The sequence below is a fragment of the Schistocerca americana genome, chromosome X (assembly GCF_021461395.2).
Source record: "Schistocerca americana isolate TAMUIC-IGC-003095 chromosome X, iqSchAmer2.1, whole genome shotgun sequence".
Classification (NCBI taxonomy): domain Eukaryota; kingdom Metazoa; phylum Arthropoda; class Insecta; order Orthoptera; family Acrididae; genus Schistocerca; species Schistocerca americana.
The window spans coordinates 162,740,328-162,756,211 of NC_060130.1; the positions used below are offsets into that span (position 1 = coordinate 162,740,328).

Sequence of the window (15,884 nt, forward strand, 5' to 3'; positions counted from 1 at the left end):
CCACAACATTGACTTCAGCAATGGAAAGTAGCACTGCTCAGTTATCCGATGGTACTGATTTCTGCAGCTGATATAATAAAAGGTTTGGTGAATGCTAGACGTTATATAACTTTAAAGACTTTCTCGGCTCACCATTTGGGATTCTGATGATCTTCAGTTTCTGCTTTTTGCTTTTCTCGGCATTAATGCACATCAGTCCTTGTTTCATATGGGATGATCACCTCAAGAGCTGACACACATTATAGATGTACAGGGTTAATTTGCCTTAAGTGCCTTTGGCACCATCTATGGCATATGAGCCCACTGTTACAACCAAGAGTTGTATATCCAAACTTTTGGTGTTTAAAGGATCTCACAGGGTTTGGCATACATGTTCTAACTTCGGGGCAGATAAACCAAGCTTTGATATCCTCTGGTAATACAGGGGAGTTAAATGTCAAAACATATGCTTTATTTTTTTTTCTAATAACCCAATAATCTCTCTTAACAATTTTCTTCGTGGCTTAGAAGCCAACGTTTCACCACTCTTCCTTTCATTCAATAGCCATTATACCTAGACAGATGACTACCCGCATGCTGAAATTAAGGATACTATGCGTTTCTGTTACAATTGGGTATTCACCAATTTTTTTTCAAACTTAAAAGCTTTGAAATTTGCAGTGTAGCTGTTTCGAAGTTGTCTGACTCCTTTCAAAGATGGGCTATTGCTTCTAAAGTTTTACATGTGTAGAAAGGGTGAATGTTTTTGAAATATCTCTCCCTCTCTTTACTACTATAAATGAATTTTGGCAATTTTATGCCCTGTTACTTTCTTTACCATCATTCTTACGGTGTTTTCCTCAAGAGATCTGTCCATTTGAGCTGTTTTTTATTAGTTGAGTGTTAGCACTCCTTTCTACCAGAAGGCCAAATTTGAGCTGTAAAAATTGTTCCGACCCCACAGTTTGCTATGAACATAAAAAATCCACCCAGGCAGAGAACTGCTGGCCTGAATAAGCCTCACACAATAACGGTGCTTGCAGTTGATCCAGAGGCTGCCAGTCAAGGTTCTTAGCATTCTCGTGACTCTCATATTTTCTATATGAATACTCATACAAATGAAAGCACAGGTATGAAGTTAATCGAATGCTCCAATCTTATGGAAATTACTCTCCTGGTAGTATTGTATAAAGTTATTTATCACATAATTCTTCCGGTTTTCCCAGCAATACTCTGAATAATTGGGTCTTCTGCCTGTTATTCGCATCATTCTCACGATATTTTGACGGTCAACTCAATGTCGTCTTCAGGCACTCCCTGAGATTGGTGATCAGGTGGCTCAGGTCCAGTATTTAAGCCGGGATGGTGCTTTGCACTCCATTTTTAATCAACGCCTCATCGAGCACTCTGTCTGCAGTCCACACCGCCTCCAGCGCTCCATCTACGGGCCATGCACACCTGCAGTGGCTCTCATTCCTCTCTCATGCCACAGATGCTTCGACCGCTGTACGCATCCAGCTTGGCCATTCTCTGGTGTGGTGCCCGTCGTCTCATACTCTGTTTCACACCCGCACAGTAGCGAAAATTTAGAAAGCTTGACTGTTTTACAAGAACTAGATGCAGTGAATTAGCAGCTTGGGTATTCATATAGTGATAATAATAAATAATTGACTAATTTCAGGAACACAACTTACTACGTGTGAAACTTTCTTTCTGTATTTCCACAGTAGCTGATCTTCGGGATGGCGAAGGACGGACATCTTCAGCACCTGTGGATTTGTAACAAAATTTTAAAAGGCAAAACTGTTCAATTTAGTTTATATAAATTAAAAAAAAACAACACAAATATATTTAAGCAGTAAATACAAAATACTACAACAAACAGGGCAGATAAAGAATAAATACTGAAGAAGAAACCAACAATAAAGAGAATATAGCACAAGTAGGTTAGACATTGGCAAGAGCAGTGAGGGAGAGGGGTGGACAACCAGCAAAGTTTGAGGGAGGGCATGTGTGGAGGTGGCCAGAGGTGTGGGAGAGGAGGCGGAGGACTAGTGATGGGAACAAACAATTAAAAACAATTGACTCAGATGGTGATAGCTTTACATATCTGTAGGATTATTATTCGTTCATTCTTTTGGAGTGAAACCAGACTGTAGAAGCAATCTGACACATTCACTACTAATCTGTAACATTCAATTGTTTTGACCCTGTTAAGTCATTATTGTTTACTGCATTCTGTTATCACCAGTTGTCACTCTTATTGCAATTCTGATACCAGCTTTCTATTGACTGCCAGTAAGTAGTTTTTAGTTTAGTTCTTCATCCATGTCTATGAATAGGTGCTTTCTTAATAGTGATCTTTATGTCGTGACCACAATGCCTAAATGCTCAGTGGTGTGGGAATGAAAGAAATCATATGACTAAATAAAAAGTGATCCTCAAGATAAATTCAATATCATATAAAATATTGAAAGGATGTTTCACACTATGAAACAACATTAATTAAATAAAGTTAAGAAAATTAATGAATGAAGACAAATATTTCTTGCCAAACAAAATACTTCTGAAAAGTGACAGTACCTACATAAAAAGCAAGTGATTAAGTCACCTAAAAATTAAAAATAATTTATCTTATATGCTTTCCGTTCATGTCACCTCAGCATTGAACAAAATCGAATTAATGGTCATTTGTGCACACCAGCGAGAAGAGGGAGACAGAGCTTCAATAAATTTAATTAAAAAAGCAACTGTTTATTCATAATGTAGCACCACTAACTCTTCATTTATAATTTAGCACCAGTTATTAAACTTTTGAAACAAACAAAAAATTCACATTTACGAGAAATTTGTATTTCAGTAAATAAATACGTACAATTTTGAAAATACTGCATTTTTAGAAATATACTTTTTATTTACCTCTCCTTGAAATAAAATACATTTTTGCCTTAAAAAGTTGGCAACCCGAGTCATGGTTCATGTACAAGTGAAAAACATGAAAAGTATGCAAACAAATGAAATTTCTAGTACCACACCCTCAAAAACATATTTTTTTACTACAGATATGTAGATGATGTCATCATTTTAACCAAAGGCACAGAAAATGATATCAATGAGTTAACCAATTATTAAACAGCTTCCATGAAAATGTAAAGTTCATAGTTGAGCACCAAGTAGGTGACACCATAAACTTTCTAGACTTGACCATTAGAATAATGGATAATACAACAACTTGAAATTTATCAAAAACCTATCACGACACAGACTACCATTCATAAAACCTCTCTCGTCACCCCACAGCCCACAAAATAGTAGCATTCCACTACATGGTCAATGGAGCAGTCGAACTGCCACTCTCTGAAGTTAATTACAAACAAGAAATGGAAATAATACAACAAACAGCCACTGCAAATAGCTATAGTAGCCCAACAATTAAAGCACAAAATGCAAACACAAAGAAAGATCTTCCATACAATCCCATTTCTGGGTAGCATTTCACATCAGATTTGTAATGTCTTCAAATCAAAAGTCCTAAATGTATCTTTCACTACTGACAGCAAGACTGGCCAGTGAGTAACTTATAACAACAACACAAAGAAACCCACTACACAATACAAGTGTATACAAAATTGAATGTTTGGACTGCAACTGTTTCATTCATAAACATTCAAACCTACAATTACCATAAATTGGTTATTTACATGTTTCTATGATATTTTCTAAATGAACAATGGAACAGCCTGACTTGCAAAATCTGACAGACCCATCATACCAACAGTTTGTATCACCTGTCAGTACACAGATATGCATATATTATTTTAAACCATAATCAATGTATTGGTTGGTTGAAACTTCCTGGCAGATTAAAACTGTGTGCTGCACCGAAACTCAAACTCGGGACCTGTCCCTTTCGCAGGCAAGTGCTCTACCATCTGAGCTACCCAAGCACGACTCACAACCTGTCCTCACAGCTTCAATTCTGCCAGTACCTCATCTCCTACCTTCCAAACTTCACAGAAGCTCTTCTGTGAACCTCGCGGAACTAGCACTCCTGGAAGAAAGGATACTCACATCAGCACACACTCCACTGCAGAGCGAAAATCTCATTCTGAAAACGTCCCCCAGGCTGTGGCTAAGCCATGTCTCTGCAATATCCTTTCTTCCAGGCATGCTAGTTCTGCAAGGCTAGTTCTGCAAGAAGAGCTTCTGTGAAGTTTGGAATGTAGGAGACGAGGTACTGGCAGAATTTAAGCTGCGAGGACGGATCGCAAGTCATGCTTGGGTAGCTCATATGGTAGAGCACTTGCCCATGAAAGGCAAGTTCGAGTCTCGGTCCGGCACACAGTTTTAATCTTCCAGGTAGTTTCATATCAGTGCACACTCCTCTGCAGAGTGAAAATCTCATACTGGTTGGTTGGTTGATTTGGAGAGGGGACCAAAAAGTGAGGTTATCGGTCCCATCGGATTAGGAAAGAATGGGGAAGGAAGTCGACAGTGGCCTTTTAAAAGAACCTTCCCAGCATTTACCAGAAGCTACTTAGGGAAATCACAGAAAACATAAATAACGATAGCCAGACGTGGGGCTTGAACCATCATCCTCCCAGATGCAATTCCATTGTGCTAACCACTGCGACACGTCGCTCGGTAACCAATGTAGTACTTCAACTTTTACTCAGCTATAATATGTAACAGATTTAATCTTAACAACCCACTGCTTTGACATACAAAAGTGTTTGCTTTCCTTCTGTCACTCCTTTCATCCTCTCTCTTCTCTGAATCCCCCCCCCCCCCCCCCCACACACACACACAATGTAACATAGTAATTAAAGAAAACTTATTTATGTACAATTTTGCCACTGTTTGCAACGTAATCATTACACATATTGTTTTCAGCATGTCACCTGATTATATAAATGTGTACAAAGTACTATGCTATAAAAACCTGACACAAAAGAATGTGTTTCCCTCTGGAGATATTTACACCAACACATCTATTCATCTACACAACCAAAGATTTCTACAATGCTTTAAGACTTGCTCTGAAATAGTCTTTTGTTTTGTTATAACAGGTGCATTAAAACAGCACTGGTAATATTTTTTAATTTTAGGGTTGTATTAGTCAGATGTTTCGTTGCTGTTTTGGTAAATATGTCTGAAATGTAGCCATACAATGGTAGCCATACTAGACGTCTAGTACGTCATTAGTTGTCAAAAAGGTTACATATGTGGGGTTGCGAGTATCAATTATTGATTTGTTTTAAAACTGTATTCGAGAATTTTGCTATAAAAAATGGGAAAAATGTAAAAAAAAATTAGAAATGTTGAATATTGCTTTTGGTGGGTCTGCTATAGTAAAACAAGGGTTTACAAGTGGTGTAAGCATTTCCAAGATGGCCATGAAGACACTGATGACACTGAAAACGACAAGTGTTTTGGACACCCCCACACAACAGCAACAAGCAATGCAAATGTGGCAAAAGTGAAAGAAATGAGTATGAACGAGCGCCGAATAACAATCGGAGAAGTTGCTGATGATGGTGTATTAACTGGCTCAATTGGCTCATACCATGAAGTCTTTTCAGATGTTGTGGGTATGAAATGTGTAATCGCAAAATTACTGCCAAATGCAACTGTTCATTAATGTTAATTTCATTGCTTGTTCGTGAATTTTTGGCCAGAAACAACACTGTAATGATGAAGCAGTCTTCACATTTGAAAGATATGGCCCCAACATAATTTTTTTCTGTTTCCAGAAAGTAAAGACAATCTTAAAGGGCATTCATTTTACAAGCATAGATGGGATAAAAACCACATTGCTTAAACTAGCTAAGTAGTATCCCAAGGATCGAACTGCAGAAGTGTTTCAGGGATTGGAGAAGCACTGGCATACATGTGTAATATCTGATTCGGACTACTCTGAAGGAGGCTACATTCAAACAGACAAATAAAACAACTTACTTCCAAAAAATGAAAATTCCCAATACTTTTTGAACACACCTCATACATTCTTTGCACATATTTCTTTATAGACATCATCTCTGTTCACCCAGTAGTCACAAACTGAGATGGTTTATATGTGACGTATCATGATAGAGAAAGGAGTCTGTGACCACTGGAGGTATTCTACTTTAGTTATTTTACTTTCAAATTTACATTTATGTTCAATCTTTAGTCACAGATCTCCACAGAGCCATGCTCTGAAATAATGTTTTGTTTTTATCTACTAGACGATAACATACACACACCATGACTCCAAAGTAATAAAACAACACATAAAAGGCCGGCAGAAAAAAATATGGTGAATATATTTCTTTTTAGCAGCCACAATTGACACTACAACCATTTTATGTAATTTCTCTGCTAGTCTGATCCACTGAGATAGACAGCATCAAGTTGGAAAATGTTCTGACTTGTCAGTCAGCACCCAGAGAAGCTACAATGAGGTTGTGTTTACTGTGTCTGATGCACATTATGGATTTCAAACAATGTGTGAACATTAAGTTATGTTTCAATTTTCAAGAAAGAGTCAAAGAAACACATGAATTGTTGAAAGTATTGTATGGCAATAATGCTGTAACTCTGAAGACAGTTTGCCAGTGATATGACCTATTTAAATACACAAATGAGTCGGTATTAGATGAGCAACATTGAGGACATCCATCAACCTCAAAAACAGAAGAAAATGTGTAAGAAGTGGCAAAAATTGTTCGTTCAAACAGGCTAATAACTATTCCAGAGCTTACCAAAAAACTTAGCATCTTGTACAGGTCCATGCAAAGCATTTTAACTGATAATTTGCAAATGTGAAGAGTAAGTGTAAAATTTGTTTCCAGACTTTTGAGTGATGAATAGAAGAAAAATCGTGTGTCAGTCTGCACACAGTTTGAAGGATCGTCTTCATTCAGATCCGGGCTTCATGTCCACAAGTGTAACCATAGAAAAAACTTAGGTATATGGGTATGACCCAGAGACAAAAATGGAAAGTTCCGAATCGAAAAGCAATGAATCTCCTTGTTCTAAAAAAGCACACTTGCCAAAAATCGAATACCAAAGTCATTCTCTCTCTCTCTCTCTCTCTCTCTCTCTCTCTCTCTCTCTCTCTCTCTCTCTCTCTATCTGTCTATCTATCTATCTCTATCTCTCTCTTTTTAATGAGAGCACAGTCCGATCAGAGTTTGTTTGACCAGACGGTTGTACTGTAACTACAGAGGGGGACTGTCTACTGGTGCTGCCCTGTTCTCTCTCTCTCTCTCTCTCTCTCTCTCTCTCTCTCTCTCTCTCTCTCTTTTTTTCACCCAATTTTTTTAACAAATGTAATCTAACATAAATGGCTTTCCAACCATCTGTTATGATATCTGTATTATATACAGTGTCTGTAAGGTATATATTTTTATCTCCATTTAATTTAAAGCCATAGTGCTTCTCAGTACTTCTGATGAGTGAATTCACATTTGACTTTTACAATACGTTAATTAACAAAACAGATGCATCCCATGCCCTTTCTCTTTCTTTCCTTTTGGAATGTGATTGTGAATATTACTTTTCACAATTCTGTTTTTAACAATAATAATTGAGACAAGAGACCTACCAAACACCTTAATGTGTAATCACATTTAATACTTCTTATTTTGTATATGGAGAGAGTAAGTTCTTGTGTTTTTAATTCATAAATGCTTTGTAATGTTTCATTTTACGACTACACCTGTTTAATGTTCTATTAGTATGTCAGTCCATACTTGGCTGAAGCACCACCTCACGACAACCTCTCAATAGTCACCTGTCACAGAGCTCGGTTTGACACTTACCATTATGTTTGACGAGATACACACTGTCCATCTTTGTTTGCTTTGGTATATGTCCAGATTTTGGAAGTTTCTGATAACCAGCTTGAACATCAGCTTATTTAAAGTGCTCCTTGTGTATCCTTTATTTTTTTCTGATCTGAAGTATGTTGAAAGGGGTCATACTAAGATTAATTAATATGCGATCTAGACAACAGTGGTTGTGAATGTCATGAATGATCACTGACCTCTCCAATAATTTTTATCTAATCTAGTGATAAGCAGGAGCAGCCTATATATATGAGGGTTGAATGAAAAGTAATGCATCCACCTTCATTAATTGGGTTTGAATGGGAATAGTTTAATAAATCAATCGCAGAAATAATCCTTAGACTGTGAACTTTAATTATCAATATTCACTTTTCCACATAATCACCAGCCAGTTGGATACATTTCTGCCAACGATGGAAAACTTTTCTGAAGTCGTCACGAACGAAGTCGACACTTTGTTTCTGCAACTACAGTCTCACAGTCGATATTCCATAGACTGACGTTTTGTCTCCTGTCACAATTGAATGGAGAAAGGCATCACCTTCATTCTCATAACATGAGAGGAGTTCCTGGGAAATTTCAAGTCTGTGCACTTTCATTTCAGTAGTCAGCATCTGGGGTACCAATCGTACACGAATCTTCCGATAGCCAAGCAAAGCAATAATGTGACCCACACATTCTTGTGAAATGCCAATTGCGCTTGCAATTTCTCTCTGAGTGATACAACGATCATCCTGAATCAATCTGTCAAGATTTTGCTTGTGAAACTCGGTGGCTGCTGTCACAGGATGTCCAACTCTTTATTTGTCATGCAGGTCACATGTTCCCACCTCAGCATCTTTAAAGTTACTCGCCCGAAGATGTACACTACTCACATCAATACAATCATTATAAACTGCTTTCATCTTCTGATGAATCTCGTTTGGGGTGACACCTTCTGCTGTCAAGAATTCAATGACTGCATGTTGTTTAAATCGCACTGACCGACAGTTTGCGCAGGGGTCTATACTTTACACTGTAACAACACAACCATTCAATGCTAAGGCTTCCCGCCAACTGGAGTTGTAGAGAAGAGGTTACAGAACATACCAATGCTGCCAACTGTTGGAGAGTTATGAAGGTGGAGGCATTACTTTTCAGTCAACTCTCTTAGTTTATTCTATAATTAATGTATCACAAATTGAACACATATTAGAAATGTCTTTAAAACAGTACAAAATCATTATGAAACTAATTTTGATTATTATCAATTAAGCAAAGCTGTTCTAGTGATACCAAATGAGTAATTTTTAATAACATTTCGTGTTAAGGGAATATCATGATTTCCATTGAATGCTCATTCTTAAGATATGAGCTGGGACTATACATACATTACAAAAGATTATTTTACATGTCAAAACCAATGCATTTCTTGCTTTAGGTTTAAAAACACATTGTGTCTTTAAACACAGCAAAATTAAAGGTCAACAACTAATTTCAAGAACACAACTTACCACCTTTTATATCTTCAGTCTGTGCTGTAACACTAACTGATGCCCTAGATGGTGGTTGGCGGACATCTCCAGTATCTGTGGATATGTAACAAAATTTTAAACACTGCAAATGTTGAACTCTTTCTAAACAAATAAACATAACAGAGAGATCTACTTAAAAAAAATATATATCAAATGCAAAAGAAGGGTGAAAGCATAAACAGTGACATGAAGGAAAATGAAAATGAAATAGGTTAGTTAGCAGAGGACATGCTGAGCAATCTCGTTGTGTGGTGAAATGAGTACAAAAAGAAAGGTAGAATGCACATTAGGACAAAGGGACAGGAGGGACGAAAGGAGAAGAGATGTGGAAGAAATCAGGAAGGGCGAAGGGGCAGGCTAGAAGATGAAGACAATCATAACATTTTACTGGTAAAGATTCTATTTATAAATTCACCATGCTCATTTCAGAATGACATGCAATTGCTATAAAGATTATATGTGCGGAGTGCTTTCCCACATACATATGTAGTATTTCAGTATCATAATTTCCACAGACACACAATTAAAAAATAGCTAGTACCAATTTCATGAGTTGTTCCAAAAACAACGAAGGATTTCTCCTGAGATGGAAGTTATTTTATTTTATGTCGCTTGACTAATGCGATCTTAATAATGAAATTTCAGAAATTCTGAACAGGTTTAATAACACTAGATGCAATGCGCTAGCACATTGTCTACTTGCATAATAATCACAGTTCACCAAATTATTTCAAGTGTACAACTTACTGTCTATCATAGCTTCAGTCTCTCCCGTCACACTAAGTGATCTTGTAAAAGGAGACTCGCGGATGTCTACAGAACCTACAAATTTGTAAAAAAATTAGTAAAGCAATAGACACATCAACTTCACAGAAACTGAATAAGAAACCAAGAGTACAAGGAAAATAAATACGAACACACTTGAGAAGTACGAAATAATAGTGGACCAGAAGCGAGCAAAAGAAGCCCAGAGAGAAGAATAAGAGGGTGAAACATGTTTCAGCCAAAAGGGAGATGGGAGAATGTGGGAGTGGGAGGATATACCTGAAGAGTGGGAGGAGATAGAACAGAATTGGCAAGTACAGGGAAAAGTGCAGAATGAAAGGGGATATGAAGAATGAGGAAAAATGGAGTAGGTAGAGAGACCTGATCTGTGGATCCTGAGAAAAAGAAGAGTGTGAGAGTGGGGTCGGCTGGGAGAGCGGTGGCATGGGCAGGGCAGTGTGGGAGAGTGGTGGCATGGGCAGGGCAGTGTGGGAGGGTGGGGCAAGAGTTGGCCCAGGCTCGTTCTTGGGGCAGGGCAGGGCTAGAGGTAGCATGACAGGACAGCATTGGTGGGAGTAACATGAAGGGAAGCATGGGTGGGAGGCCAAGTGGTGGCAGGAAAGGTTATTGGGGCCAAATGAGGCAAGGGTGGGAAGGGAAACTGGGGCACGAGAGGCTTGGGTGGAATGGGAAAGTGGGGGCAGGGACCAATTGTAAGGTCAGGGCGAGGCATAGAGGGTGGCCTGGTTAATTAGGTGCAGGGAGGTTGAGCTGGGATATTGGGGGCAGGGCAGGGTGGGATGGCGAGGCTGTAAGGGGACAGCAGGGCAACGCAGGCCAACAACGGCACCGCAGGGTGGCGTGGGTCATGGACAGGACGACTGGTCGGCGTGGGCCACAGATGGGATGGCTGGGCGAGTGAGGCGGGCACTGTACAGGACTGCTGGGCGGTGTGGGCCGGGGACAGAAAGACTGGGCCATGGATGGGAAGGACGTGTGGGGTAGGTTAGGGACAGCTAGGTAGTATGGGGGTGGTATGGAGGAAGTTAGGTGTTAAGCATGTGGGGTGGGATGGGGAAGGTGTGTGCTGTGTGGAGAGTTCTAGGTGGGTATGGTGTAGGGTGCTTTGGGAAATTGGGGTTGGGGGCAGGGTGAGCAATGAGCATGCATGTTGCCTGTTAGCACTGATAAGTGCAGATCATCAAATAATTTCAGCTATACAACTTACTGCCTGTCTCAAATTCAGGCTCTCTCTTCACAGTAACTGTTCCTTTAAATGGAGAGGAGCGGGTATGTGGGACTCCTGTGGATTTGGAACAAAATTGGAAATGAAATATACAGATACACTTAATGGTAGAAACTTATCAAGAAACCAACAGTACAAAGGTAAGTACATACACATACGAAAATAAATTAAAATCGCTCAAAAGAGGAAAGGCCACTGGACCTGATGGGATACCAGTTGATTTTACACAGAGTACGCGAAGGAATTTGCCCCCCTTCTTGCAGCGGTGTACCACAGGTCTCTAGAAGAGCGTAGAATTCCAAAAGATTGAAAAAGGGCACAGGTCATCCCCGTTTTCAAGAAGGGACGTCGAACAGATGTGCAGAACTATAGACCTATATCTCTAACGTCGATCAGTTGTAGAATTTTGGAACACGTATTATGTTCGAATATAATGACTTTTCTAGAGACTAGAAATCTACTCAGCAAGAATCAGCATTGGTTTCAAAAAAGATGATCGTGTGAAACCCAGCTCACGCTATTCATCCACGAGACCCAGAGGGCCATAGACAAGGGTTCCCAGGTACATGTCGTGTTTCTTGACTTAGGCAAGGCATTTGATACAGTTCCCCACAGTTGTTTAATGAACAAAGTAAGAGCATATGGACTATCAGACCAATTGTGTGATTGGACTGAAGAGTTCCTAGATAACATAATGCAGCATGTCATTCTCAATGGAGAGAAGTCTTCCGAAGTAAGAGTGATTTCAGGAGGGCCGTAGGGGATTGTCATAGGACCGTTGCTATTCACAATATATATAAATGACCTTGTGGATAACATCAGAAGTTCTCTGAGGCTATTTTCGGGTGATGCTTTAGTATATCAAGAGGTTGTAACAATGAAAAATTGTGCTGAAATGCAGGAGGATCTGCAACGAATTGACGCATGGTGCAGGGAAAGGCAATTGAATCTCAATGTAGACAAGTGTAATGTGCTGCGAATACATAGAAAGAAAGATCCTTTATCATTTAGCTACAATATAGCATGTCAGCAACTGGGAACAGTTAATTCCATAAATTATCTGGGAGTAGGCATTAGGAGTGATTTAAAATGGAATGACAATATAAAATTAATCGTCGGTAAAGCAGATGCCAGACTGAGATTCATTGGAAGAATTCTAAGGAAATGCAATCCGAAAACAAAGGAAGTAGGTTACAGTACACTTGTTTGCCCACTGCTTGAATACTGCTCACATGTGTGGGATCCGTACCAGATAGGGTTGATAGAAGAGAGAGAGAAGATCCAACGGAGAGCAGTGCACTTCGTTACAGGATCATTTAGTAATCACAAAAGCGTTACGGAGATGACAGATAAACTCCAGTGGAAGACTCTGCAAGAGAGATGCTCGGGCTTTGGTACGGGCTTTTGTTGAAGTTTCGAGAACATACCTTCACCGAGGAGTCAAGCAGTATATTGCTCCCACCTATGTATATCTCGCGAAGAGACCATGAGGATAAAATCAGAGAGATTAGAGCCCACACAGAGGCATACCGACAATCTTTCTTTCCATGAACAATACGAGACTGGAATAGAAGGGAGAACCGATAGAGGTACTCAAGGTACCCTCCGCCACACACCGTCAGGTGGCTTGCACAGTATTGATGTAGATGTAAGTAATAGTGGGCCAGAAGTGAGATGGAAAAAGAGGCCTGGACTGTAGGACAAGAGGGTGAAATGTATTCTGGCTAAGAGGGCAGGAACAAAACGAGTGTGAGTATACATTCCTGGAAAGTGAGAGAGTGAATGAATCAAAGGACAGAGTTGTAGGGGACCAAACAGCAAAATCATTAGTGATGTCAACTAGAATTTAGATTGAGTTATGAAAGTATGTAGGAGTGATAATATTGAGGCTTTGAAAGCAATATTGGTGTGAAAGCTGAGAAATAATTTTAGGAGAAGTAAAAATACATAGGTCTGGCTGATACACTGATCAAGCAGATGAGAAACAGAAACAGAAAATATGGTGCAAGATAAAGAAGCAGCTAAATGCATTTAAAATCAATTAAAACTGGGTTAAAGAGGTATGACCAAGGCAGCTGGTAAAGGAGGTAGTGTCAAAAGTCCTCCAAATCCAGCACAGGAGCAGATGTGCTCCAACCCCAGACACATCAGCTTCACCCTGAAGGTAGTTTAAAATGTTATATCTGAGAATAAAAACCACTTTCATGAAGAAAATTGAGAACAAGTTCAATTGCCTGCTAGCCACCCACCAATATTAGAAGCAAACAACCCAAAAGACCATGCCTAGCATAGAGCTCCAGAGGAAAGGGGCATTCCACCACGATGTGCGCTACTGTCTGTAAGACTCCACAACCAGAACATGAGGATGGTTTGGTAACATAAAATAAAACTCTGGGTTAAACTAATATAACCAATGCAGAGACGACATAAAACAGAGTGCCGAGGTGGTGTGGGCCAGGTGTCAGTGGGGTGGGATGGAAAAAGTTTGGAGTGCGGCGTATGGGGTGGGATGGGGAAAGCAAGGTGTGTGGCGAGTGGGGAGATCTAGGTGGTGCAGGGTACTTTAGGGAATTGGGATTGTGGGCAAGGTGAGCAATGAGCTTGCACCTTGTCTGTTACCGGTGATAACTGCATATCATCAAACAATTTCAGCTATACAACTTATCATCTGTTCTTTTAAATGGAGAGGAGCGGATATCTGCAACTCCTGTTTGATTGGGAACAAAATTAGAAAGTAAATAAACATACACTTAATGGTAGAAACTAAACAAGAAACCAAAAATACAAGGTAAGTACATACGCACATAGAAATAAATTAATTACCAGTGGGTATGAAGTGAGCTGGAAAAAGAGGCCTGGACTGGAAGACAAGAGGGTGAAATACAGTCTGGCTAAGAGGGAGAGAAAATTTCAAATTCTTCTCACACTGCTAAAGCTGGCTTCTGTGCACATCAATGTTCTTCTCATCGGCTGACAGAGAGTGTGTTGAGGAACTATTTTTGCTTATATTTGGTTTGTGCGTGATTGTCAGTGCCCGTACAAATCCCCTATCTTTTCACTGTCCAGTCTCGCCACTTTCCCAAATGATAATGCAATGATGAGGACAACACAAACACCCAATCCCTGGGCAGAGACAATCCACGATCCAGCTGGGAATCAAACTCGAGACCCCTTGATCCAGAGGCAGCACCACTAGCCACTACACCACAAGCTACCCGGCCACTGACCTCCATCCGTGCGAATGGGTACAGGTTGTCTGAACTCTTATGGGAATCATCACCTTAGTTGGCGCGTGTAATGAGTAGATGGGCAAATATCTATTAGGAACATTACATATGTCAACTGTGGACAGTTGGGAATGTGGGTCCCATGGGAAGCGTGCAAGGGATAAGTCACTGCAGTCACGCTATTCTCCTCGGTTGCTCAGATGGATAGAGCATCTGCCAAGTAAGCAGGAGATCCTGGATTCCAGTCCCAGTCAGGGCGCACATTTTCAGCTGTCCCCATTGAGGTATATCAACATCATCTTTCGGCAGCTGAGGGGTTTCGATTAATTATCATTTATTCTAGAGAAGCTGCACAGTCATCAATGGTATCTGTTCTTTCGAGAACAGTTACTATCTCCATATATAATTGTATCATGAATTTGGAAAGTGGATTTTGCTCCTATATAAGTGTTTCCACATTAACATGTTGCTGCTAACTGGGAGACGTTCACATCTGCTGTGTGTGCAAAACTGTTGTTGAGTCCATGAGCTATAGTTGCTGGTCTAATATCTTGTTCAGTCAGGGGTATTTGTAGAGTTTAGTGTCATGGAATCGAGGCAAGACTTGTACTGGCTTCGTTACACGAGGAATGTGATATCCCTGCAAGCAGTCAAGTGACATCGAGTGAAGCTGGCAAATCATTCAGAGGACATTATTAGTAAGTCTGCTGTGTTTTAGTATTTAAAGTTTTCGTTCACCACCTTGTGAGAGGTTGGCTGAGTTAACTTTGTCTCATGGTCAAGCTGTCTTGTTTGTAGTGGTCGATGACGTGAACTGTGCCAGAATAGAATCAGTGTGAACTTTTTGAGTTGCACTGCAAACATTAATTTTTTGCTGCTCGTCCTTGTATTCCTTGAATGGCCTATAATGAACGTACTTTTGCCATACCTAGTTTAAGTTCTCTTGATTGATTTCAACCGCATTTGCTCCATTGTTTCATTGTAAATGACTGAGGAGAGCTTTCATTTGGGGCTTTTAGTTGGATTTCATGCACATATTGCTCCCTCTATACTCGACTGTAACTGCGGGTGGTGCAATGCAGTTTTAGTCTCATTGTTGTGTTCTCTGGTAATGCATGATCACTGTGTACATCACATTGCCTAGTGAATGTGTCTCTTAATCTATGATTATTAAAATAAGAGATAAATTAGACTTGCTTCCCTGCTCGTGGGTAAGCTACCACCATGTGCCAGAACCACCTTGGGTTATTTGGGCTAGTTAGTGCCAGCCTTGTGATAAAGGGCTAACCCCCAACAAGAATTAAGATCTAAAACTATGGTT

At 39.8% G+C, this 15,884-nt stretch overlaps 1 protein-coding gene across 1 annotated transcript in view; it reads right to left on the minus strand.

Annotated features, from left to right (window-relative positions):
- The window catches only part of LOC124555883, a 238,476-nt gene that overhangs the window by 188,962 nt on the left and 33,630 nt on the right, over positions 1–15,884 (minus strand). The window contains exons 5-6 of the mRNA XM_047129944.1: positions 9,305–9,379; positions 1,674–1,748 (exon numbers count right to left, since the gene is read on the minus strand). Coding sequence (XP_046985900.1) covers positions 1,674–1,748; positions 9,305–9,379 — 150 coding nt within the window. The remainder of the gene's footprint in view (positions 1–1,673; positions 1,749–9,304; positions 9,380–15,884) is intronic.